This window comes from Saccopteryx bilineata, chromosome 8 (assembly GCF_036850765.1).
Source record: "Saccopteryx bilineata isolate mSacBil1 chromosome 8, mSacBil1_pri_phased_curated, whole genome shotgun sequence".
NCBI classification, from domain to species: Eukaryota; Metazoa; Chordata; class Mammalia; order Chiroptera; family Emballonuridae; genus Saccopteryx; species Saccopteryx bilineata.
This window is the reverse complement of record NC_089497.1, coordinates 61,047,911-61,073,369: the sequence shown is the minus strand read 5'-3', so window position 1 is coordinate 61,073,369 and position 25,459 is coordinate 61,047,911. Positions and strand designations below refer to the sequence as shown.

The 25,459-nt window shown below is 39.7% G+C and overlaps 1 protein-coding gene across 2 annotated transcripts in view; it reads right to left on the bottom strand.

Moving 5' to 3' along the window:
* The window catches only part of FGF12 (fibroblast growth factor 12), a 614,868-nt gene that overhangs the window by 408,080 nt on the left and 181,329 nt on the right, over positions 1 to 25,459 (bottom strand). The window contains exon 1 of one of the 2 annotated variants that reach the window (XM_066241208.1): positions 23,126 to 23,457. The exons of the other annotated variant lie outside the window; for it this stretch is intronic. Within the exon in view, the coding sequence (XP_066097305.1) occupies positions 23,126 to 23,216 (91 nt within the window). The 5' untranslated portion in view covers positions 23,217 to 23,457. Of the gene's footprint in view, positions 1 to 23,125; positions 23,458 to 25,459 lie in introns of those variants that run through there. 2 annotated transcript variants of the gene reach the window in all.

Here is a 25,459-nt window from a genome sequence, read left to right as displayed (position 1 = left end):
GATTGATTGGATCAAAGATGCAGCACCTTCATTTGCAAGTCTTCACTTGCCAATCACTTAAGTCGTGGAAATTTATTCAGGTAGCTTCAGCTCTTGGATCTGAAGTTGTCTCACCTGAAATCTGGGAAAATAATGTTTGCCTCATAGGAGCACTATGCCTCACAGAATACTGAAGAGTAGCACTATACAATCTACAGGCACTGAACTTCATTGTCTTACTGTAGTGCTCCCTAGCCTTTCTCATGTCATGGCATAACCAGATATTTACAATTATTGTGCCACACTAGAGTGGAATAACAAGGTTCCTTAGGGCTGGAGATCAGTAAATATGCACACTGGTTTAAAAGTCCTATTCTAGAAAACCATAATTTATTAGAATTTAAAATTCTGGCTCATATGGGATCAAGGCTTTTTGGTTCTACTTCAAACAATACAGGGTGGGACACAAGTAGGCTTACAGTTGTTCATATGGAAAATAATAAAATAATAAATAATACAAAAATAATCTGTGTTTCGCAAACTCACAACTGTGAACCTGTTGCCGAATCCTGTAGAGGTATCTCCACTGGTACATTGAGTTCAAGCACAAAAATGTAGGTCTATGAGATAAATTGTCTTAAGTATCATCTAAAGCCAAATAGAAGCATCATGAATCATAGAAAAGCATCCATACCATAGACTCAAATTCCTAAAATGGAATTTAGAGTGTTGAGTTTACTTATATCCATGTGGACATTTTTGGTGGCACCACAGGAAGGAAAACTCTTTAAGCAGCTTTTATTTTATCTTACATCTCTAATCAAAATATGTAAACAACTGATCAATATTTGAACAGAAAGAAAATACTTATTTTATTTATTTATTTATTTATTTATTTTGAGAGAAAGAGAGAGAGACAGATAGAAAGGGAGAGAAGTGAGAAGCTTCAACTCATAGTTGTGTCACTTTAGTTTTTCATTGATTGCCTATACCTACCTCATAACAAATATCCTAGGCTGCTCTGTATTAAGGTGTTTTTTTTTTATATGTAATGCCTCCTTCACCACAGGATTATGATCTTCCGGAAGGCAAGAATCACATCTGTGTCATCTCATACTACAATGCACAAATTAGGTCAGGAAATATCTCTGAATAAAGTTTTAAGTCAAAATGGCTTCCAATGAAATATACCATATTTCCCCATGTGTGCTTTGACTAGGAGTTCCGGCCAAACCAGTGACCCCTTGCTCAAGCCAGCAACCTTGGACTCAAACCAATGACCTTGGAATCATGTCTATAATCCCACATTCAAGCAGGTGACCCCATGTTCAAGCAAGTGAGCCTGCACTCAAGCCAGTGACCTTGGAGTTTCGAACCTGGGACTTCAGTATCCCAGATAGATGCTCTATCTACTGCATCACCCTGGTTAGGCTAAAATACTTGGTATTTTACATGCTTAATCACTTTTTCTTTTATTTTATTTATTTATATTTTTCTGAAGTGAAAAGCAGGGAGACAGAAGGGCAGACTTCTGCATGCGCCTGACCGGGATCCATCTGGCATACTCAATAGGGGGCGATGCTCTTCCTATCTAGGCACTACTCCATTGCAACTGGAGTCATTCCAGTGCCTAAAGTGGAGGCCACGGAGCTATCCTCAGTGCCCGGGGCCAACTTTGCTCTAATGGAGCCTTGGCTGTGGGAGGGGAAGAAAGAGAAAGAGAGAAAGGAGAGGGGGTAGGGTAGAGAAGCAGATGGGCACTTCCACTGTATGCTCTGGCCGGGAATTGAGCCTGGGACATCCACATGCCGGGCCGACACTCTACCACTGAGCCAACTGACCAGGGCTTTGCTTAATCACATTTTCTAGTCAGAAGATGCTTATCATTACTTAATGCATGAATATAACCTGATTCATTCATTTCCTAACAAATTACTTAATTATTTCCTACCCACTTCTCCACTTCTGTGGGGAGAGAAACACACAGACACACACACACACACAAACATAAGGGTAATATTTGGTGTTCTTTGTCTCAAATTACTGAGATGTTAGTAGTAAAATGGGAAAGCTGGAGAGGAAGAAATGACTGTGATTCATTATATTAGCAGAGTGTTTGCTTGAAATGGAGTCATTTTCTTTAACATTTTCCAAAAAGTGGTATGAAAAATAATTTTAGGTGACATCCCAATAAATTAAGAAACTATGGTTAAGGTAAAATTACTATTTTAATATTAGGAAAAAATTGGAAGGTTAAACTTGTGTTTTTACAGATATAATTGCTTAGTCAAGGCTAAATTTATTTTTTTAATGTATTGATTTAAATGAAAAATACTTTAGAGAGCACATAGATGTAGCAGAACTATTGAATACATAGGAGGCACATGAATGTCTAGAGCAGGGGTCCCCAAACTTTTTACACAGGGGGCCAGTTCACTGTCCCTCAGACCATTGGAGGGCTGGACTATAAAAAAAAACTATAAACAAATCCCTATGCACACTGCACATATCTTATTTTAAAGTAAAAAACAAAATGGGAACAAATACAATATTTAAAATAAAGAACAAGTAAATTTAAATCAACAAACTGACCAGTATTTCAATGGGAACTATGCTCCTCTCACTGACCACCAATGAAAGAGGTGCCCCTTCTGGAAGTGCTGTGAGGGCTGGATAAATGGCCTCAGGGGGCCTCATGTGGCCCGTGGGCCGTAGTTTGGGGACCCCTGGTCTAGAGTTTGGGGGTTATTGCATCAGTTAATATCTGCTCCTCACATATCAGTAGGTGTAGGAAAAGTCCCTTAATGATGCTTTCCTCTAAATCAGTTCCAAAAAACAATTCTAAGTCTTAACAGGATTGTAAAGATTAAAAGTAATACTTTAATATTAAGTTAATTCCATAAAAATAGAAAAGTAATCATTGCAACAGGTGGCTAAGGGAATTATAAATTTAGGAGACAAGTGGAGGGGTGGAGAGCTAAAGCACGCCTCAGACAATGGTGGCAGGAGTCCAAGTTTTTTGCCTCAGTTCTGGGGCTGTATGTGTGCCTTTAAGAAATTTCCTCCTTGGACCTCAGCTTGCTCATCCGTAAAAGGACTAAACTGTCTTCAGGGTTCCTTACAGCAAGATCAATCTATGAGTTAAAGTAAAACATTAACTCTGTGTTAGGAGCACAGCTGACTGCTAAATATGTGAAATAGATTTATTGTTAACTAGGTGGACCATAAATTAAATTGTTGCTTCTTCCACTCAAGTTACCTTCTTCTTCAGAGCTATGTATGAAAGGCTTTATTATTTTACAGTGAATTTGACCTGAAGAAGAATCTAAAGAAGCCTCAGAGGCTGACATTTTTCTCTGTCATTTAGAAGAGATCAAGCTACATATCAATGACACTGTTCTGACCTCCTGGATCACGAAAGAATGATGACATATACCCAGGGATTTACCTGAGGACTTGAGAATTGAAATACCAAATACTGTATTCTTTGGCACCTTCTAAACGAAACTCAAAATCCTTCCTACTCTTAGCACAACCAACCATTCCTTGCATCTCTGTCTTCTTGTGTCCTCCTCCCAACCTCCATTAGAGCTCTGAAAATGAACTAGCTCTTCCTCACATAAAGTCTTGGATTTGACACAGTGTTGGAGCTAGGAAAGACAACATAGGTCCTATTTTGGCTTCATATCAGATGTTTACATCCTGCTGCAATATCCCTACAGTCACATGGTATCTGCTTGTAAAATAACAATAACTGGAAAGTAATTAGCAGCCAAAACACTCAGGTGTGATCTCTACAATTGCAGTCATTGTACTTTCTGTTCATCCCAGTGTTGCCTTCCAAACTCAGTTCATCCTACTTATTTCTACTTCTGTAAAATCACAAGGATATCTATTCTACTGCAACCTTCTCTAGCCTAAATACCATTACATCCTGTACTTGATCCTTAAAAGTCATACTTCAAATCCCATTAATATCCTGGTTACCATCTCCTATATTACTATAGTATAATAATATCCTTTATGAAGCATTACACCCAAGACCAGATACAATATCCTCCTTCCCACCGCTAAGCATCTTGCGGCCAGAATGGAATACAATGGTGCAACCTACTGTCTCATTCCATTCTCTTTCTCATTTATAATTATTTCCCTTAATCTGTGAGACTCAGACTGAAACACAGCTATAGTGCCCAGAAAGGTACCAGTGAAGCCCTCTTGGGTTTATCTACATATTTGAAACTGCTGTGAGAAGAGTTCTGGGGTCCAGGCTAACATAATTTCTAGAGTCTCTTCAATGCTAATCCAAAAATTATCCTAATCTGTGAGGAAATTAACAAACATAATACTGTGCAAAGTTAGATGCCGTCAAATGCATTTATGTGTGTATATGTATAAATAATTTCACACCTATACATTTTAATCATCAGCCTTATATTGCATCACAAATGACGATGGGTGTGAACAGTCATTTTTCTAAGATATTTATGTTATCTGATATGAAATTTTGTTTACAAAATCTTATTTTTCACAATTCATGTCAACAAATCTGTACTTACAAGTCATTACTAATGAAATATTTTCCACTCATTTGATTTTCATAAGGCTAAGGGAACGATTACTATGTTCCTTTTCATATAAACACACAAAACTTGCCAAAATTCACATAATCTGTATATTATAAAGCCAACACTATAATCTAAGCCTTTGGATTCGTGATCCAATCCTCCTTAGCAGTATTATTCTCCCTAAATAATCAGGTATCTGAGCATCTAGTTTGGTTCTCAAACTCTATATACATCAGGTGTAAATCTTAATGGTCCTCTTTGACCTCATTTCTTGAACATGATTGAGCTGATTTGGCTATTTCATGTATTCTTACAAAGGAAGAAAGCACATGATCATGTTATCAATGGATAACTATTTGCCTAAAATTTAATTTAAAAAAGTATTTCTAATCACAAATAATAACCACCAGACACTTCCGCTAATACCCCCTCCCCCCAGAGAAACCACAAAGGCTCCAAAAATAAAAAACAAAAAAACAACTATTAGCAGCCTTCACTCACCAATGCTAACAGCATTCTTAGGAGGAGAAATACAAAAACAAAAAAACAAAGCTAAGAGATTAAGCATTCATAAAATCTCAAAAATTTCAGCCTTGTCATCTGCCACCTCAAGTCAATGTACTCCAGGCATCATTGCCTAAAATGTTCCTTAATCTAACTCTGCCCTATAATCACCTGGGGAGCTTTGGAAAACAGAAGTATGTGAGAGACTTTTCTAACACATAGTAGGTCTAGTGTAAGACAGAGCAATCTGTTTTTTTTAACAACAATCTTACATGACTATGATGTAGCCGGTCCAAGCCTGGAATTTAACCATAGGAAGCAATCTTTCTCATCAGCACAGGAATATGCTGTAACAGTTTTCATAAAAAGAATACTACCATGATCCCACATTCCCTCATGTCCTCACACAACTTGACTGCAAAACTCCTACAAAGATTTTTCCTGTGCTCATTGTCTCCAGTACCTCAATTTCTAGTATCTTAAATCCATTCTAATCAGAATTTCACAACCACTTCTCCACTGAAAGCTCTCAACAAGGTAATAAATGGCCTTCACATTTCCAATGGAAAGATCCAACCTCATGGTGCATATTACTGATCTCTCATCAGCATGTGATCCAGTAGGTCCTTCTTTCTTTGGTTATCACACTCTCCTGAATTTCCTCCACTTCTCAAGCTACTCCTTCTGAGTCTCTTTGATAGGATTTAGCTCCCGGTGGCTCAATATAGGAGTATCTAAGGCTTATTCTTTAAATCTCTTCTATTCCATATCAACGCTAATTCCTTATAAGTGAATATAGTTCTGGGGTTCTAAATACCATCTTTATGCTGATGAGTCATACATTTATATCTCCAGACCTGGCCTCCTCTAAAGTCCAGAACTTTATCTTTCCATTCAATATCTTTACTGTATTCTATGTCAAACACACAACACAACACAACAATTCAGTTTGTCCCTCCAAATCAACTCTATCATCCTTCCATGTTTTCTAACTTAACAAAAAATATCCTTCTTCACCTAGTTGCTTAGGCCTAATCACTTTTGACCTCTCTCATCCTCTCAATCAACTGATTGAGCAAATCCTGTCAGCTCCACCTTGAAATATCCCACATCAGACCATCCTCACAACCTAACACATTGTGCCTCTATTCTAAGCCTCTCACCAGAAATACTGTAATAATCTTCTAAATGGTCCCCCTGATACAGTCTACTTTCATTCTGCAGTCAGAGTGGCCCATTTAAAATGTAAATGGCTTACTACACCTCTGTTCAAAACCATTTCATGACTTCCCATAATGTTCAAAACAAATAACAAAATATTTGCCAAAGGCCTACAAGACCACAAACTATCTCCTTCTCTACACTGTACTCCTATCACACTGCCCTTCTTGCTCCTCCTTGAATATGCCAACTCTTGCCCTGCCTCAGGGCCTTTGCATTCACTGTTCCTTTGAGCGACAGCAAGTTTCCCCTCTGTGTTTCCAGGCTTGCCTCTCACTTCCTTTGGTCTTTAGGAGAAAAGCTGTTCCTCAGAGAAGACTGCTCTTTTCAGAGAGCTCTCCCTTTCATGCTCTATCCCCTTAATGCATTTATTTCTCTTTACAGCACTTACCACCAGCTGATACTTTATTATATGCAGACTAGTTGTTTATTTATTTATTATGTTACTTATGCACTAGAAAGCTCTTAAAATAGACATGGTTTTGCTCACCCAGAATCCCCAGCAGTTAGAACAGTACCAGGCAAAGAGTAGGCTATTGATAAATGAGTGAAGAAATGAAGAAAGACATGAACAAATTTAGCCTGAAACACATGTTCTTTCTTGGTCCCATGCCTTAGTGCAGGTTTTCCTCTTTACACAAATGCCCTTCCTCCTTTCCTATGCAAGCTGATGGCCTATTTATTCTTTACCATGCATCTTGGATAACATCTACCCCTAAAGCTTTCCCAGGTAAGCCTCCCTGAGTACACACACACACACACACACACACACACACACACACACACATCACCAAGCAGAGGGAGCTTCTCTAATTCCTCTCTGCTTCCAGGATAGATTTTTCCTACCTCTAGTCTAGCACCTACCCTCAAAGATGTTTTTCCTTATATCTTTGCTCCCAAGCCATACTATAAACTTCCTGGAGCAAGAGTTAATTTATTGTCATATCCCCAACAACAAGCACAGAAAGAAATCTATCTAGTTGTGTCTAGACGAGGTCTGATCACTGGTACTCACATGGACTTTTCTATTTTCTCCTGTCTGTGCTAAGTTGTTTTAATTAGAAGATGCTATTTATTAATATGGGTAATACAGCTAACATTAGTTAATTTGTTCTCTACCAATACAAAAGTGTCTGTAGATCTCAAGAATTACACCGTAATATAGTACATATTTGCTCACCATTGACTGAGAATTAGAGTGATCCAAACCTTTAATAATAGACGTCTGCCTGGGTATTAGATTCCATTATCACACCCTTTGCAATAGTCCAGTTATTAGTCATCAGTGAAAGACTTTAAAGTAAGTTTAAGTCAATGAAATGCCCTACCCTCTATCATGTTGTTCCATTTCACAATGTAGACTGAAAAGTACCTATATTATTGATAGGAAGAGCATTTTTTATCCTAACAGTGTAGACCAGAAAAAATTTATATGCAACAAGATGTGATAGCTATTGGAAGATATAATTCATAAAGCAATAAATTTCATTTTCTTAAAACTTATTTTGATACTACCTCCCTCTCCAAGACAATATAAAATGAATTTAACTTTGATATAGTCTTGTGTCATAAATGCATCAAACATAATAATAGCAATAAAAAAGTTATATCTGTATCATGCAAATTTAGACTTTAGTGCTTTGCATTGTTACATTTGGCCTTCAAACAATGCTTTTATGGAGGTAAGGATATTATAACCACTTTATAGATGAGAATTATGAGACTCACAGAGATTAAGGAAGTGGCCTAAATTCATGAAATCTTGTTCAATGAAAGAACCAGATTCCAACCTATGTCATTAGAGTCCAAATCCCAAAAACAGTAATAGTTAAAAATCTTGGATTCAAAGATTTGCCACTTCATACAGACATTGAGCTTTGAACAGCTGCCTCAAGCTCACTGGGCCCCTGTGTCTTCATCTGCCAAATTCCTACAATTATCACTAGCACCCAAATACTATGATTCAATATCTGAATCACTTATGCTCTATGCATAATAGGATAATTTGTCCGCCCTCGTTAGAAGATTACAACACAGGTTTCATGTTTGCTCCTTAATATCTATGTTGTGATAATGACAAGATTCATCAGCATCGCCGACGTTCTGTCATGCTCAAAAGCTCCATAAGGCAGAGAGACTCATCAGAACAAAGCCCTAGCTCAGCTTTAATGTCTGCCTTAGAAATGCATTCCCATCTTTTTGAGAAGGCTAGTGATTCTCAGCTATAAGGAAGCTGCTAAGGAAGATCAGGTGGCTTGGAAAATAGGGATGACACAAATCTGAAGCCACTGGACAATCTCAGCTTTACCTATTCTTTCATTTATTTTCCTCTTAAACCTCTTAAGCATTTAGTCTGGTTCCAGCTCAACCACGAATCACTTCCTCTTGATTCAAAAGGTGAGATGACAAAGTGCACCCAAGAGAAGGGAAAGAAAGGTGTGGCATACAATCAGAGGGACATAGATTGGACTTCAAACAATTCTCAGTTGTCCCGGGGACCCCACTGATACAGTAAAACCAAACCCCCAGTCAGGTAATTCTTCAGCAGGTGCTGTGAGTTCCCTTGACTCCAGTCCATTGTGCAACAGCCTCAGTCAAAAAATGTTTGTTGTGCATTGGCTCACTGACTTCTCCAGTTCCTGTTACTTCTCCTTCTACCCCCTTCAATGCTCAGTTGCCTCTGACAGGAATCTAGCCCTGGGCACAGAGGTGTTTTTTCTAGTTAGCATGATGCTTGGGTGTAAAACGCCAGGGAATATTAGCCAAGCAAGGCTGCTCCTCCTCCTACTGTGAGACAGCACACATTCCAAAACGAACATACAGATAATAAACACTTATGTTGCACTTAGTGTCAGACAGTATTCTAAGAGCTTCACATATATTAAATCATTTTATTCCTTACCACAATCCCCATAAGGTAGGTGCTATTGTTATTGCCATTTTACAAATAAGGAAATTGAGACCCTAAAGGATTAAGGAATTTGCCCAAGGTCATATACTGGTAAGTCTCAAGGTGAAGTTAAACCCAGGCAACCGGCACCACAGCCCATGCTCTCAGCCACTCAGCAGCCTGCCTCACACCAGGTACACGTGTCTGAGCTTCAAACATCTGTACTAACAGAGATCACCTCACACCAGGTACATGTGTCTGAGCTTCAAACATCTGTACTAACAGAGATCACCTCACACTAGGTACATGTGTCTGAGCTTCAAACATCTGTACTAACAGAGATCACCTCACACCAGGTACATGTGTCTGAGCTTCAAACATCTGTACTAACAGAGATCACCTCACACCAGGTACACGTGTCTGAGCTTCAAACATCTGTACTAACAGAGATCACCTCACACCAGGTACACATGTCTGAGCTTCAAACATCTGTACTAACAGAGATCACCTCACACCAGGTACATGTGTCTGAGCTTCAAACATCTGTACTAACAGGGATCAATTTCAAAAACATAAAACTGAGTGAAAAAAAAGATGCAGAAAGATAAATCAGTTCAAGACCATTTATATAAATTTTATTGATAGAAACACCCAAAACAGTAGTAAGAATATAAACACATGGACTGGCATGACACCTGTCAAAATCTTTAGAGTTGTTCCCCCTGCAGAGGAAGGGCCTCTGGAATGCAGCCAGGGATGGTTCCAAGTGATTTGAATTTTACCAGGAAGGCTGGACTTCCTCGTTTTAGAAAGGCCTGAAATGCATATGGCATAAAGTTAATTTGTTCATTCTGAGTCTTAAATATATTAGTGTTTGTTATATTAATACCTGATCGCTTCTGTACATTATTCTTAAAAATTAGCTACCTACATTTTTTTTCTTCCTTTCCTTATAGTGCCCTCCAAATCCCAAATGGTTAATGAACACCCATTTCCAGCTGAGGTCATGAACTCCATGATACAGCACTTTGAAAAACAATATTATAATGATCATCTATCCATAGCTAGTTAACCTCAGGTTAACTACAACTATTTCCAGCTGAGTGATGAAAACAAGTTCACAACCAATTTATTCAACTAAAACTTGAACAGAGCACATGCAATCACTGCAGCTGACAGTAATTACCAGAGAAGATAATCTAAAAACCAAAACACTGGGGAGAATTTATTGCTTCACCAAACACAGCAGTCTTTTCTAGAATATGACAATGCTGACTAAGAATGGCACACTATAGACATCATTAATACTTAAATTGGGATTGGTTGTGCACACATATTATCTCCCTTATCAAATTATAAGTTCTTTTAGAACCGAGTTCATGCAGTTCCATTGCTTGGCACAGATGGGTCTCAGTAAATGCTAGTTGAGTAAGTATATAAATGATCTTACATTCCATAATGTCTTTGCTTTTCCAACCTGAAAAATTCAACCCTTTAAGCAATAGGCTGATTCTTAGCATTCTTTAACCTTTTTGGAGGAAGGTGACGTTAGTATTTTTGTCCACTTTGCTAGAAATTAGAATTTCCCTTTGTTATAGAATCTCCTTTGTGTTCTGAGGGACTACACTGTCAAGACCGTCTAATCTTACATATAAATACAAGTCAATTTCCTATTCTCTGTTGCTATTTAAAAATAAACAACAACCACCATTGAAGCAGAGGCTTGTATTTGAGGTGTTAAGTATTTGGTTTAGTCATTTAAATTGGATATATTTTGAGCAGAACCAAGTTCATGGAGATTTTTAATTTTTTTCTTACATTTAGGCTTTCCCATATGAAAATTCGTGTTCATTCTTAGAAGACCTGCTTTATTTGCCCCGAGAGTTTGTGAGGAGAGATCATGCCAAGAACAGCATGCCAGAATAATGCCCTTTGAAAATTACTTTGAAACACAGATGGTGGAAAGGCACAGTGCTCCCTGGCTGTTCATTTAGCATTCCTTATCTGTATTATTCGAAATAAAATAACCCCAACATTTAGAAATGTACCAATAACTACCATGATTGATATTGATTTTTCTGGACCAGAAGTGTCCAGACCATAACTTGTGTTGGGAGTGTTTCTGTTAAATCATCCTGCAATATGCATAACCATAAATCTTGGAATAGGAGCAGGAATAACCCCATTGTCTCTGTGGATCTGGGAGGAACAACTGCTGGGGAAAGAGAATACGATCTATGTATTCCAGGAGCAGTGATAGCTCACACCTGTCTTTAGATTTCCATTCCCTGCACATTTGCACACCTCTGCTTCCTGAAGACCCACAGTCTGGTTTTCTATAAGGTTGAAAGAGCAAGTGGAAAAACCCTTAAAGAAAACTGGTAGTGATGTCAAATAAACACTGGGACTGATTTGTGGAATGTGTGAGACTCTTCAGTGTTTCCTAGAAATTATTTGGTAAAGGAAACACTGCAAAGGAATAGAAGATCAACAATCTACTGAATGAGTCTAGCTGTCAGTACTTAAAAAAAAAAGAAGTAAATTACTTTTTTATCCTGATGAGGTCAAGAATTTTTTTTGTTGCACCGATCCTATAAGATTAAAATATAATGTGACTTTTGGTTGCCTCCTTTCCTGATCTTCTAAATAATCAAACAACACAACAGAGTTGAAACTCAAGTATTGTCTCAGGAGAGCCCGAGCTCTAAATTGATCAGGCGTCCCCAATTTGACTTCCCCATGCACTGGGACACTCCTGTTTAACAGCAGGGCTGGTGGCCTCTTCAAGACTACTCTTGTGGCAGCTATGAGTATTCTACTTATCAGTACCAAGACCAATTGCCATCGGCGGAAAGACACAACCAACACACAAGTTAGTTGCAAGAATCACACAGGCAGTTTGTTACTCACAGATCCTATGGCATGCCTGGGTACAGCTTAAGGGGGCCCCATCGGCATGGTCCCCTTGGCTGTGCTTGGTCAGAGTGGTGTGGAGACCATCCATATTCAATGTTGGAGTCTGGCCGACTGACTGCCGCTGGGGTCCCCTCGACTTAAGTACCCTTTCTAGCATACGCCTTCTAACAAGTGTTAATCTACGGGATTATCACATCACGTCACTTTGGGGGAGTTTCTCTCAGGCAGCTTTTATGTATATATAATCTCACACACACACTAACTGGGCCCTGCCCAGAGGGCACAGTCCTGCCTATCATGTCTCCACACACTAGATTAGCTCTTACCCAGAGGACGCAGTCTTATCACTTGTCTTAATGGCTTTTAATATTATATTCTAACTTATTTCTATATATCTTTTACATATTTCTATGTATTTAATTACCATAACATTATATTACCATAACAAGCATCTAGGACTATTAAGAATAAAATTAATTCCACCATGCTCAAGTCCAAAAACTCAATTATTACTCCCCAATACCATTTTACATTTGTTTTTTTTCTCAATGAAATAAAATATAAAGAACTTTTTTTTTTTTTTCATTTTTCTGAAGCTGGAAACAGGGAGAGACAGTCAGACAGACTCCCGCATGCGCCCGACCCGGATCCACCCGGCACGCCCACCAGGGGCGACGCTCTGCCCACCAGGGGGCGATGCTCTGCCCATCCTGGGCGTCGCCATGTTGCGACCAGAGCCACTCTAGCGCCTGAGGCAGAGGCCACAGAGCCATCCCCAGCGCCCGGGCCATCTTTGCTCCAATGGAGCCTTGGCTGCGGGAGGGGAAGAGAGAGACAGAGAGGAAAGCGTGGCGGAGGGGTGGAGAAGCAAATGGGCGCTTCTCCTGTGTGCCCTGGCTGGGAATCGAACTCGGGTCCTCCGCACACTAGGCCGACGCTCTACCACTGAGCCAACCGGCCAGGGCAAAGAACTTTCCTTAAAGCTGTTGAGAATATGGTGATTATCAGATTTAAGGAAATAAACAGGAATAATCAGAGATGTAATTAGCTAGATACAGACTCCTATTGCTTTTTGCCAGAATGAAGGCCAGTCTTAATAAGAAGATAAACCTACAGTTTAAAAATTTAAATATATCCTAAGATTTAGTATGGTGCAGATTTTTTACCTTAAGTGAAGAGAAAGAATAAGATAGGATAAATCATACACAAACAGCATGCATTTAATATTTTATGGCACCAGGAGGGATGAAAGGCATGAAAAAAAGAGCAGAAAACACTAAGTACTGACTACATGCTCCAGCTTTCACAGGCTGAGAACCTTAAAGACTGGAAAGTACTTGATCTTCAAAACAACCCTGAAACTAAAGCACTATCATTAAATCCCATTTTGCATATGAGACATAACAAGACCAAGGAACTAGACTGCAGTCACAAAGAGCCAGAAAAATATTATACGGCTGCTACAGAGTTTAAGTTACAAAAGGACATATCAACACATTTAAAAATAGTATGCCCCTGAAAATTACATGCTGGAAGAGCAAGTTTTCAGCACTGGCCAGTTAGCTCGGCACGCCCGAGAGCGTCATCCGGAAATATCAAGGCTGTGGATTCTGTCCCCTTTTAGGGCACACATGGGAAGCAACCAATGAATGCACAACTAAGTGGAACAACAAATGAATGTCTCTCTCTTTCTCCCTTTCTCTCTTTGTCTTTCTAAAATCAATCAATTAAAAAAATTTTAAGAGTAAATTTTACTCCCACTTTCTACACTTACCTCTTGGTACAAAACAAAGTGTCTGCCTTTTCCAACATAGATAGAGAGTCTCTCCCCCTTCATTCGCCTTTTCTACTCCTTTCCACAGAAGAGGAAATACTTATCTGATTGGTGAGATCATAAAGAAAAAAATGAGGCAGATGAAGCTTAGTCTAGTGTGGGTTTGTTTTCTCTCTCTCTCTCTCTCTCAATATTGAAATAGTCAAATTGAAATATTTGGAAAATGTTTGTAAAATGACGTGTATTTTTAATACAGACAAGTAAAACTTTTTAAAAATACAAATGGTGTAAAATTTTTCATCCAATTGTGACTGATTTATATACATCAAGTCAATATGTAAAGAAAACAGAAACAGAGCAGGAAAGCACAGAGCTAGGAAGGGAAAGTCTGTCTCCTCACTGCCCCACAAGTACGTCTCTCAAACTAACCATTATGAACAGCTTCTTGTAATTCTTTCTGGAAAAAAATTTTTTTCCAAATATTTCAGTATGAGTATATATTTCCATATTTAAACTAATTTTTAAGCTCATAGGAAAAGAAACAAGCAAAACATAATTTCCACATAACTTTTGTTTAAAAATTTCATTCACGAGGGGGAGGGGCACAAAGAAAACAAGATAGAAGGTAACAGAGGACAATCTGACTTTGGGTGATGGGTATGCAACATAATTGAACGACAAGATAACCTGGACTTGTTATCTTTGAATATATGTATCCTGATTTATTGATGTCACCCCATTAAAAAAATAAAATTATTATTAAAAAAATTTCATTCACAAAGAATAGAAGGGATTATACTAGAGTTATGGTTTTATGAGTAATTTTCTTATTCTACAACTCTACAGAGATTCTCCATTTTCAAAGTTTTCTTCTATGAACAGAAAATGGTAATAATCGGGTATCTATATCACCAGGTTTTTATTATAGAACAAATACATTTTCATAAACATTCAAATAATATAGACATTTGTAAAGTAAAAAACAAGTCTTCCATTTCTCCCTAAAGTAACTGCCATACACACACACACACACATACACACACACACACACATTTTAGATATAGATACACATAAATTTAAAGTTTTCAGGAGAAAAGACATAAATATACTTAGACGTTTAAACCTTCTGCGTAAGCCTTAGTGTCCTAACCTGTCCTACTTAACTATAAAGAGGAATGCTACCCTGCCTATCTCACAGTGAAGTTTGGAAGTCAAAAGGCCAAAAGAAGTGATTAATAGCTTCCATTTTCCATATAAGGCAGTTTCAGAAAAATGCAACACCAACTTTCCATTCTATTTGTTACCAGAGTCCTCCCCATGGTGCCTGTGAACACAGGACTGTCACCAGAATGGACAGAATATTACTGCCTAGAATTCCTGATCTCAGTTCATCTTCTCCTTCAAGTAGCTGGAATCACAGGCACATCCATTACCTTTCATCAACGAGCTTCTAACAGAGTGCTAAAGTGGGGTAGAGGGGAGGGGTGCATCACTGTCATGCTGACAATGGCTTCGTGAAGATTTAACTATGCTATCTACCCACAAGTTCCTAATGCCAAGGTCAGACCCTGAACCAACATGACGATTCACTGATTCTCAAGTCCCTCCAAGTTAAGAAATAAGCGACTTAAAGAATGATCCAGCTCGCAACAACCCCTGTCCCCTCAAAAAAAAAAAAGATTGATTTTGTGCTACTAAGTTTTATTTAAAGACCATGCAATCGAATCCCAGCTGGCTTCATTGAAACAACTACGTGGGCAATCAGTGACACCAACTGCAATGCTATCATTTCTATAAACAGTAATGAGTGGAGGGGGTAGGAAGGTACTAGAAGCTTACGTATAAACAAGAAAGATCATTTCAGCAAGAGAGATTGTCTTGGCAGATTCACAGTGTCTTTCTTATTAGCACCCTATGAAATATGAATGCCCTGGAACATTTAACGGCATTAGGAGAACTATCTGGGCATGGCGTTTATATAATATAGTATTGTGCAATGAACACGATGTATCATAAAGGTAGCAATTTCATGCAGTAAGTTGTACAAAGGAAAGTTTCATTGTTTTAAGATATTTCATGGAAATTGAGGGAACAGATGTGTAAGTACATCCTGTATGGCCCCTCTTAATTCTGATACCAAAGAACAGTATCACCTTTCTATTTAAGATGATGAATTCTCTCTGGTCGTGAATAAATGAATTTATGTTGAAGTAGTGCAGAGGAGAGGTGTAACATAAATAACTAGGCAGGATATCTGAATATGAACCATGTTGGATAGGTTTGAATTCAGTTGTAGGGTAGTTAACTTTGTAAAAAAAAAAAAAAAAGCTGGCTTTTTTTTATACCCGCATCTTATTTTATTTCTAACACATTCTTCCAGTAAAATATCCAGAGTTACTATTTCTTTCCATTAGAGACCCTTTCTGGTACCTTTTGAACTTCTAAATGCTTTCAAACTCAGAGAATTAACATAAACCCTAGGCAGAACTGATTATTCCTTACTTGGGGTGATTCTTACAGCAGGAAATCAGCTCAGGGAAGAGGTTATTAACCAACTGAACTGAGGTTACCAAGTATTCCTCGTTTGGTATGTATCATATCCTGCCTCGTACTATACTTCTTTCATATTTCCCTGCTGGTCGCCAGTACCTAACACAGAACCAAATATGCAATCATTCCTCAAGAAGTGTCTGGCAAAACTACAGTAGTTGTATGGTAGATAAGAGCTTTCACATGGTTGCAATGGAGCTCATTCTTCTCTTCCAGAATATGCTTGAGTACATGAAAGGATAATTTCCACATTTCAGAGCAAGTGGTCAGGGGCAACTGAGTCTTTAAGAGTCTTGCAATTAAAGTTCAGTATTGAAAAAATACAGAAACACCAGCAGATGTTTGGGGAAAAGATAAATGTCATTTAAGAAACAACATCTTCACTAGGCTCAGAAAACACACTAATTACAAGGGTGATGACAAAGCCTCACACTGTGGTAAACGAAACTAATTATTCTAAGATTATGAAAGGAAACTAGCACATCTATTTGTTACATGTCAAAGATGAAAGCATAGAGAAACTGGAGTGTTTGATTGGAAAGAACCTTAAACAAAGTCCAATAACTTTCCATTAAATTTTATTATTTTAAACTGTATCAATCAGGGTAGGCCTGATGATGACTGACCTCAAAAATCTAAGTTACTTACAAAAAGATGTGTGCACTTCTCATTTGTGCTAAATGTTCATCCTGGGTCACATATTAGGGCTCTGTTTACTACAGACACGCAGGGACACAGGCTGATGGAGCAACCACGACCTGGAGCACCCCCAGAAGGAAAGCGGCTGGGGTGAATTGTGCTTGAGCTATTAAAGCTTCCCTGGAGAAGCGAGGTCTGTCACTTTCACTCACATTTCCTGTACTAATGCAAGTCAGATGACCACACTACTGCCATCCTAAAATGTGCCCAAGAAAATAATACAAAATATTAGGTGAAAAATAGTAATAACTACTGCATTTGCACACAGTAGACACTTAGCAAATGGCGTGTTAAAAGCACTGTGAGACACTGAGGTCGCCGGTTCGAAACCCTGTGCTTGCCTGGTCAAGGCACATATGGGAGTTGATGCTTCCAGCTCCTCCCCCCCTTCTCTCTCTCTGTCTCTCCTCCCTCCCCTCCCTAAAATGAATAATAAAAAAAAGCACAGTGAGACAAATGAACTAATAACAAGTGCAACTTCTTGAGCATTTCGACATTAACAGTGAGAATCTCATGGAAAACAAACAAAAAAAATCCCTTTGAAAATGATAGCTATAAGAAAGTAATGGACACTTTGTATATTACATAATTCATATCATTGTAGCCACTGGAGCATCATTAAAGTAGTGAAAAATTCTGAGCTTGGGGCATAAAAACAGCTTTTAAAAGAAGATTACACAACAAAGATAATTGCCAAGAACAAATCATCAATTATCCTTTAATCAAGCTTTACAAGATTGAATAATTGAAGGCAGTTACACACTGAAGTCACCCATATTTCAAAATTAAAACACTGTGAACACCTGAGTACATGGCTTCAGAAGGTGGATTTTGTCATTTATTTTTTTTTATTTGGTTGGGTTTCTAAAGACTGAATTTGAATTTAAAATATCCTCATTTTGTAAACACATTATTGTCATTTGTCTCAATTTTGGAGGGCACCTGTTACCTACATCTTTGAAGAAGAATAATAAGATTAAAGGAGTATATAGATACTTACTTAGAAGTAAAGGTAGTGTGGAGCTGAAAACACCTGCATAACTTTACCTTTTTAGAGAAACGAGGAAAGCAATAACCACTTGACAATCAAACATTCTTTCTTGGATCACTTCACTCTCCTTGGGAGTAGCCTGTATCCCTTAGTCAGTGGTCCCCAACCCCTGGGCCGCAGACCGGTACCGGTCCGTGGGCCATTTGGTACCGGTCCGCAGAGAAAGAATAAATAACTTACATTATTTCCGTTTTATTTATATTTAAGTCTGAACGATGTTTTATTTTTTTAAAATGACCAGATTCCCCCTGTTACATCCTTCTAAGACTCACTCTTGATGCTTGTCTCGGTCACGTGATACATTTATCCGTCCCACCCTAAAGGTCGGTCCATAAAAATATTTTCTGACATTAAACTGGTCCGTGGCCCAAAAAAGGTTGGGGACCACTGCTTTAGATGTACAACCAGCTGACGCAACCTAATGTAAGGGGGCATTTTAATTTAGATGCCAGTTGTCTACTTGAGAGTAAGAGTGTGTGTGACAGGGTTTTAGTTTATATGTCTTTAATCGAGTTAAGTTACTTCTACCTGGACTGTTCCAATCCCATGCCAAGGCCCTTTAATGAGACTGTAGAGTTCAATCTCTAGACATCTGATAATTCTCCAAGCTACCAGGCCCAGCAGCCCCTGACTGACTGACTAGCACAGAAGAAGTATGACTTGTAATTCCTGTTGGCTGATTTTCTGAAAGAACTTAAGGTAGTAAGACGAGCACCATGTTCTCCCTGTCTGGTTGTGCTGCTGTACACACACACACACACACACACACACACACAAATTACTTCTGTAGGGACCTACTATCAAAAGTGCTGCCCTCCTCTGTCAAGTGGAGACCTAACACAGCTCTCTCAGAAGCCTGCTTGTTAGGACAGGAGTTCTTCTTCTACACATCAGAACAGTCTTTCTGACCAGAGGGAGGAGAAACCTATACCCTTAACACTCTGCGATACAACGCTTTTGCCTTCCTACCTACTAGATCTCGAGAGGAATGGGAGCAGGCATTAAGCTATTGTTTTAATCCCTACTCTTCTGTGAGTTTATGTCCTTTGCAAAGGTCCTATCTCTAGAGAAAAATGAAGCTGCTTTACTCTCACTTTGAACTAAAACCTTAGCATCTTATCAGATTAATAGAAGTGCCATATACTCTGAGCAGAATTGTTTGTGTAGAATTTGAAATGTATGTTTTAATGAATAGGCTCCCCTTGCTTAAAAAAAAATCATTTAGAAAAAAAGGATTGTAAGACACTGAGAAATAGCCTTAAACCAGGGGTCCCCAAACTACGGCCCGTGGGCCGCATGCGGCCCCCTGAGGCCATTTATCCGGCCCCCGCCGCACTTCCGGAAGGGGCACCTCTTTCATTGGTGGTCAGTGAGAGGAGCATAGTTCCCATTGAAATACTGGTCAGTTTGTTGATTTAAATTCACTTGTTCTTTATTTTAAATGTTATATTTGTTCCCGTTTTGTTTTTTTACTTTAAGATATGTGCAGTGTGCATAGGGATTTGTTCGTAGTTTTTTTTTATAGTCCGGCCCTCCAATGGTCTGAGGGACAGTGAACTGGCCCCCTGTGTAAAAAGTTTGGGGACCCCTGCCTTAAACAATCCACTTAAACTTGTCTAAGATTGTCTTCTGTCTGATAGGTCATGCTAGGTCCAACCTCCTGAAGTGCAAAACATTTATAAACTAATATAAGGAATAAACTAGACAAGGTATTAATATTTGAAAATGTAGAAAAAAGACAGGAGGAATTTTTAATTACTCTAAGAAGTTCAAATGTCAGTTATAATGACTTTGTATATTAACTCCATTTATTTAATAATAGTAAATAAACATTGAAATGTTTATAATTTCAAAAATTCAGCAATCCATTAATAGAATCTCTTAGCCTCTTATAACAAGTTATGTCACTTCTCTCCAGTGGTTCTCACTTCCCTCAACTGTAAAGAAATGGGGAAGACGTAGCTGCCATAAAACTTGTTACTCCATACTGACACAGCTCAAAATATCATATGTCTAGCGCTGGATGGGTTGCTTAGTGGGTAGTGTATCATCCTTGTGCACTGAGGTCACTGGTTTGATCCCTGGTCAGGGCACATATGAAAAGTAACCAATGAATGCACAACTAGATGGAACAACTAAGTGGAACAATGAGTTGATACTTCTCTCTCTCTTCCTCCTTTCTCTCTCTCTCCCCCAGTTCTCTCTCTCTTTTTCTTAAATCAATGGAAAGGGTTTTAAAAAAATATTACTGTATGTCTCTTTGGGTAAGTTTAAAATATTAAAATAGTGCATTCCAGCTCTATTTTCATAAATTGCTCCATGGACCTGTACCTGATCTGATGTCTTGACCCCAATTTGCATGTGCACATTGGGCCTAACAACATTTCATGCAGCCTTGCTGTGATGTCATGCTAATGGGACAAGTCACATGAAAGAAATTTTAAAATGGAATGCGATAATATCTAAAATATAGACAACATGTATATATGATCAGCTCAAAGTTCTTAGAATAATGTCTAACATTCTGTGAGAGCTCAATAGATCTTTAGCTATTATTAATTCATTTCATTTTTACAACAACCTATGAGGTACGTACTATTACCTTAGTAATTTATACTTCCAATGAGAAGTAGCAGGGACATGTCAGTTATCCAAGATCATATGCTATGAAAAGTCACAATTAAAACAAAGGCAATGTAGTCCCCAGAAACAATCTGTGATCTATATATATTACCTTTGTCTGTGAAAAAGGTGTAAAGGAAACTTTAGCTTCACTACTGAGATTATACCATTTTAAAAGAATTCCCCTAGAAGGATAGTTCCCCAATATAACCAATTACCCCATTAAGTAAAAATGCATATATAAATAAAGTGCAATAGTTTTCATGGGATCACATGTTAAATCTAAGATTAAATAAATCAGAGGGGAAGAGGGTTGGGGGCTGGGTGAAAAGGTGAAGGGATTATGTAAATTAAATAAAAGCTCATAAACACAGGCCACAGTGCAGTGATGGGGAAGGTAAAGCAGGGCAAAGGGAAGATAAATGGGGATGGAGGAAACTTGACTTAGGGTGGTGAACGCACGGCGCAGTGTGCAGATGATGCGCTATGAAATCATATACCGGAAACTTATGTAATTTTATTAATCAATGTAACCCCAATAAATTTGATCTAAAAAATAAAGTATATTTTTAAAAAGAGGGGAAAAAAAGATTTAGGAACCAGCTTACAGCCATCATTATTTCCACCTTTTTCAGACAATAATAACAAATTCAAAAAATTTTAGTGTTTTACTGAGACTGCTTTATAACTAGGTCTTCTAAGTCTCATGATCTTGCACATCCTAGCCTGCCTAATCACATGTTATTAAATCTGTTTGGACCTGTGACTATTTGAAAAACTGACTTTATGTCTAAATTGAATATGATGCCTATTTTTACATGAGGAAGATAGGTGTCCCTATGTTCATGAGACACCATACGTACTTTAAAACTTTTCACATGTAGGAAACATATTCAAGTTACAATCAATTCACATTTCATATAATGTAGAAAAGGAAAATTGAAATAATATTAACTCACATCTCTATTGGCCTCCTGAAATAGTATTTTCAAAACATAAAACTTTAACATCAAAGATGTTAGTTTAGAATGTAGTGGCTTGGAATTTTCCAGCACTTATAAACATGGTTGCAAAAAAAAAAAAGTCTAAATAATCTTCTGAGTTGAATAAAGGAAAAAACATGAGCTCTCATGGCTGATTTCACTGCAAAAGTATATATTCTCACATTTCACATATAGTTATCTAATTAGTTCTTTGAAAATGCTTTTATTTTGCATTTAGAGTGATGAGTAACCAGAAAAGCAAATTTTAGAAAGGACGAATGAAATCTATATAAAATATAGTCCTTCCAAATATGTATAATAGTCATAGCTCCAGAAAAGAGTGGAAATAGGTAAGTAACCAACTAAATCAGATCCACCAGAATAATATATTAAGTTTTATACATGACACCTATTATAATATTGTTAAATTTTTTTAACATTAGAGTGATTTATAAGTCATGGACCATGACTTTTATAAATTTTAAAAAATTGCTTTAAAAAGAGACACTTGTTTAGACATAATAGAATGTACTTTTCCTCTGTCCCTATGCCCTATCCCCATTTTGTAAAAGAAAACCAGACACAAGTGGATCAGCACTTGCATAATTGCTAGACATAATCAAGGGAACTTATACCTTATAAGAAACAGACAATGGAAAATGTGATATGGCACACTATCTCCAAGGCTTTCGCAGAAAAGAATCACCACATTTACTGTTTTTAGTTTGATTATTTTTCATTAAATTTTTTATTGTTTTTCTCAATACTGCTGTTCATTTAAAGGGCCTGCCTTTCATTTCTTCCCTCCCTGTGTCTTTCCTGGGGGACCTGGTTGATTAAGCCCCAGGCTCATTAGGACTTCCTTTTTCCGAACCGAGGACAGAAACTGTTTGATCTGCAGGGCGAAACGCACTCCCCGGTGATGGCCAGATGTCTCCTTTTCAGACAAAGCAAGAAAAATAAAAGATCCCTGCCTCGTCGACCACCTGTTTAAAAGTCCCCTCTCCTGTGGAACGCACCCGCAACTTCGCAGAACAAACACTGAGCAACTCAAAGTCGCACGCCGCCCTCGCAAGTCACGAGAGAGCCGGGAGGAAGCGCAAAAGCAGGTCACTTGAAGCACCCCTCCAAACGAGACCCGCAGGCCCCAGTTCGGGCCAGGTGTCAGCTAAAGCGTTCTATAAAGCGCTGATGACTTCAGGGATAGAAAAAATTAGAAGAACCCGCGGTGGGGCCATTAACTCACCCCAGAAAGGAAACGACTTCCTTCCCACCACCTACCTCTCTGAATGAAAGAAGGGAGGGAGAGTCGAAGGGACGGGGACGGAGGGGGGTTGCTTTCGGGCTAAGAAAATAACATTTCCTCACCACTCAGGCTGTTGCTGGTCCTCAGGCTCCTTCCACAGAGACACTGCAGCATATGCACTCCTTTCTTCAAAGAAAGCTCAAGAACCTTCATGGAGAAGCGCGTGTGTGGGGTGCGCTGACTCCCCGCCCACCTCCGCTAATTGTCCAACCCGAAGGCGGCCTGCGCCGGGAAGCCGGCTCCCGGGCCCATGGTGCGCGCGTCCCAGATGGAGAGCAGTCCGCGCCCACCCGGGACGCCGGTCAGGAGTGCGGCAGGCACCGTGGCCGCAGCGGCAGGCAGGGGAGGAGGAAGTGCAGCTCGGCCAGAGCAGCCCCCTGGGGAGCCACGGGCACGGCCACACCCCCGTGGGACTGAACGTGACACTTGGGACTTCTTCAAGAGGCGACTGGTCTGCGGGAGGGAGGGTGACTGGGTCGGTGCCCCTTTCCAGGTGCCGGTTCCTGGGGGGCGGGGAGCGAGGGCGCAGTCCTGCACGGGCCCTGGCCTTTGCTGGGCTCGTGGTTCAGGGCGCCCAGTCACTCCTGCTCTCAGCGTGGGGCGATGCCCCCTGGGCTTCCGCGGGCTGCGCGCGTGCGGAGGATGAAGGCGTGGGAATCCGGCGGAAGGGAAACGCCTGCAGGAAGGCTGACCCTGGAGCCCGCAGAACGTCAGGTGTGACTCCAGGGAAGGGGGGGGGGGGGGTAGGGATGGAGAGGAGCGGATTGGCATAAAGAAAGCCCTGGGGTGTGGGTGATGAGAGCGAAGGTGTGCCTAGGTGTAGGCGGAGCCCTAATGTGGAAGTCTGAACACCAGGATTTTCTGATAGGAGCCCTGTGACCTTGGGTAAGTCACTTACCCTCTGTGAATCAGGGCAGCGGGCAGTGTGTGGAATAGAGACTTGGTAGCTTCATTATTGTTCGTCCCAGTGCCTTCCAGTCGCCTGGAAAAGCTTAGCACAGGTGTAGTAAGAAGGCAGGTGCAGGGGAAAGGGAGGACAGAAGGGGATACCAGAGGGGGAGAGGGAGAGGCCCACGAGGAAGAAAGTCGGAGAGCAGTAGTACTTCACTTTGGAGCAATATTCTGGTCAGCCCTGACGCTGTCACCTAGCTCCAAAGATGACCAGTGAGCTTCTCTGTAGGTCTAAAGGTCTCCATTATTTTTTCACCAGCAACCTCTCTGGCTTTATTTGTTGATTCGTCCATTTGTTTATTCCCAGAGGAGACCATCTTATAGGAAAAGCCGACAAAGAATGCTGGCCGTGGGACTAGACTCCACTCTATCTGGGATCTCAGGGCAAGAGGGACCAGAGAGGACACAGCAATATAGCAAGCGGTTAAGAGTATAGATGCTGGAGACAAACAACCTAAATTCAATCCTACAGGATAGATGACCTTGAACGTATTATTTAACCTCTTTGTGCCTCAGTTTCCCCATCTCTAAAAGAGAGTTAATACCATCTACCCTATATACCCCTTTTTGAGGGTAACAAACACATGATAAAAAATAAGTGCTGTAATAGTGTTAACAATGATTACTTAGCTCCCCACCTGCAGGGCTGTCAATCACTTTCACTGTCCAAGGAACGCCAGTGTCCATACTATTGTCCACATTTCTGCTTGAACAGTTCAGGTATAGAGGACTCACCAGTTCCCAAGGCAGTTCCATGCATAAAACCTGTCAGAAGGTTTCCACTGACACTAAGCCAAAAACTTCATTTTTGTTCCACCCATTGTCTCAAGGCCACCCACTACTAGCTGATTAGCTCTTCCATGCAAGGGAGTAAAAATGGTCTTCATCACCATTTTCCTTTTTCTCTTCCCTAGGCTAAACCTTCACTGATCCAATGATGTTCCCTGAGGGTTGAGGTGTAAGGTTGAAGTTGCCTTGAAAAGATATTGTTTCAGAAGCCTTTTCCTTTTTCCTCTCAAAAGTGGTAGAAGAAAACCAGAACACCTGAAGGGCCTGGAGCCCTCAACCAATCCTGGCTCCACATTCTCTTAACTCCTTGCAGAATTAAGCTCTGGCCAAGCAAGGTCACTGGAGGAGTCTCCAACACTGAAAAAAATACGTCCAGGCCTTTCTTCCAGTCAATTCTTAGAACTATTGCTCACTGGAATCACCCAAGCTCTGTGGGCTGCAAGGTCCTTGACGATCTTGCTAAAGCCACCACACTGTCATCACTGGGCAACCTTGGTCATGGCCTTCCTCTTTCCAGTCTCTTCGGGAATTAGTGCGAAACTTGGCTCATCTGGGGATTCTACCATAGAAATTCCCCATGGAGGGAGAGGCAATTAGCAGAAGAAAAACAGCTAAAAATAGTCCTCCGTGCTGCAGAACAGGCTGAGGGCTTTCCG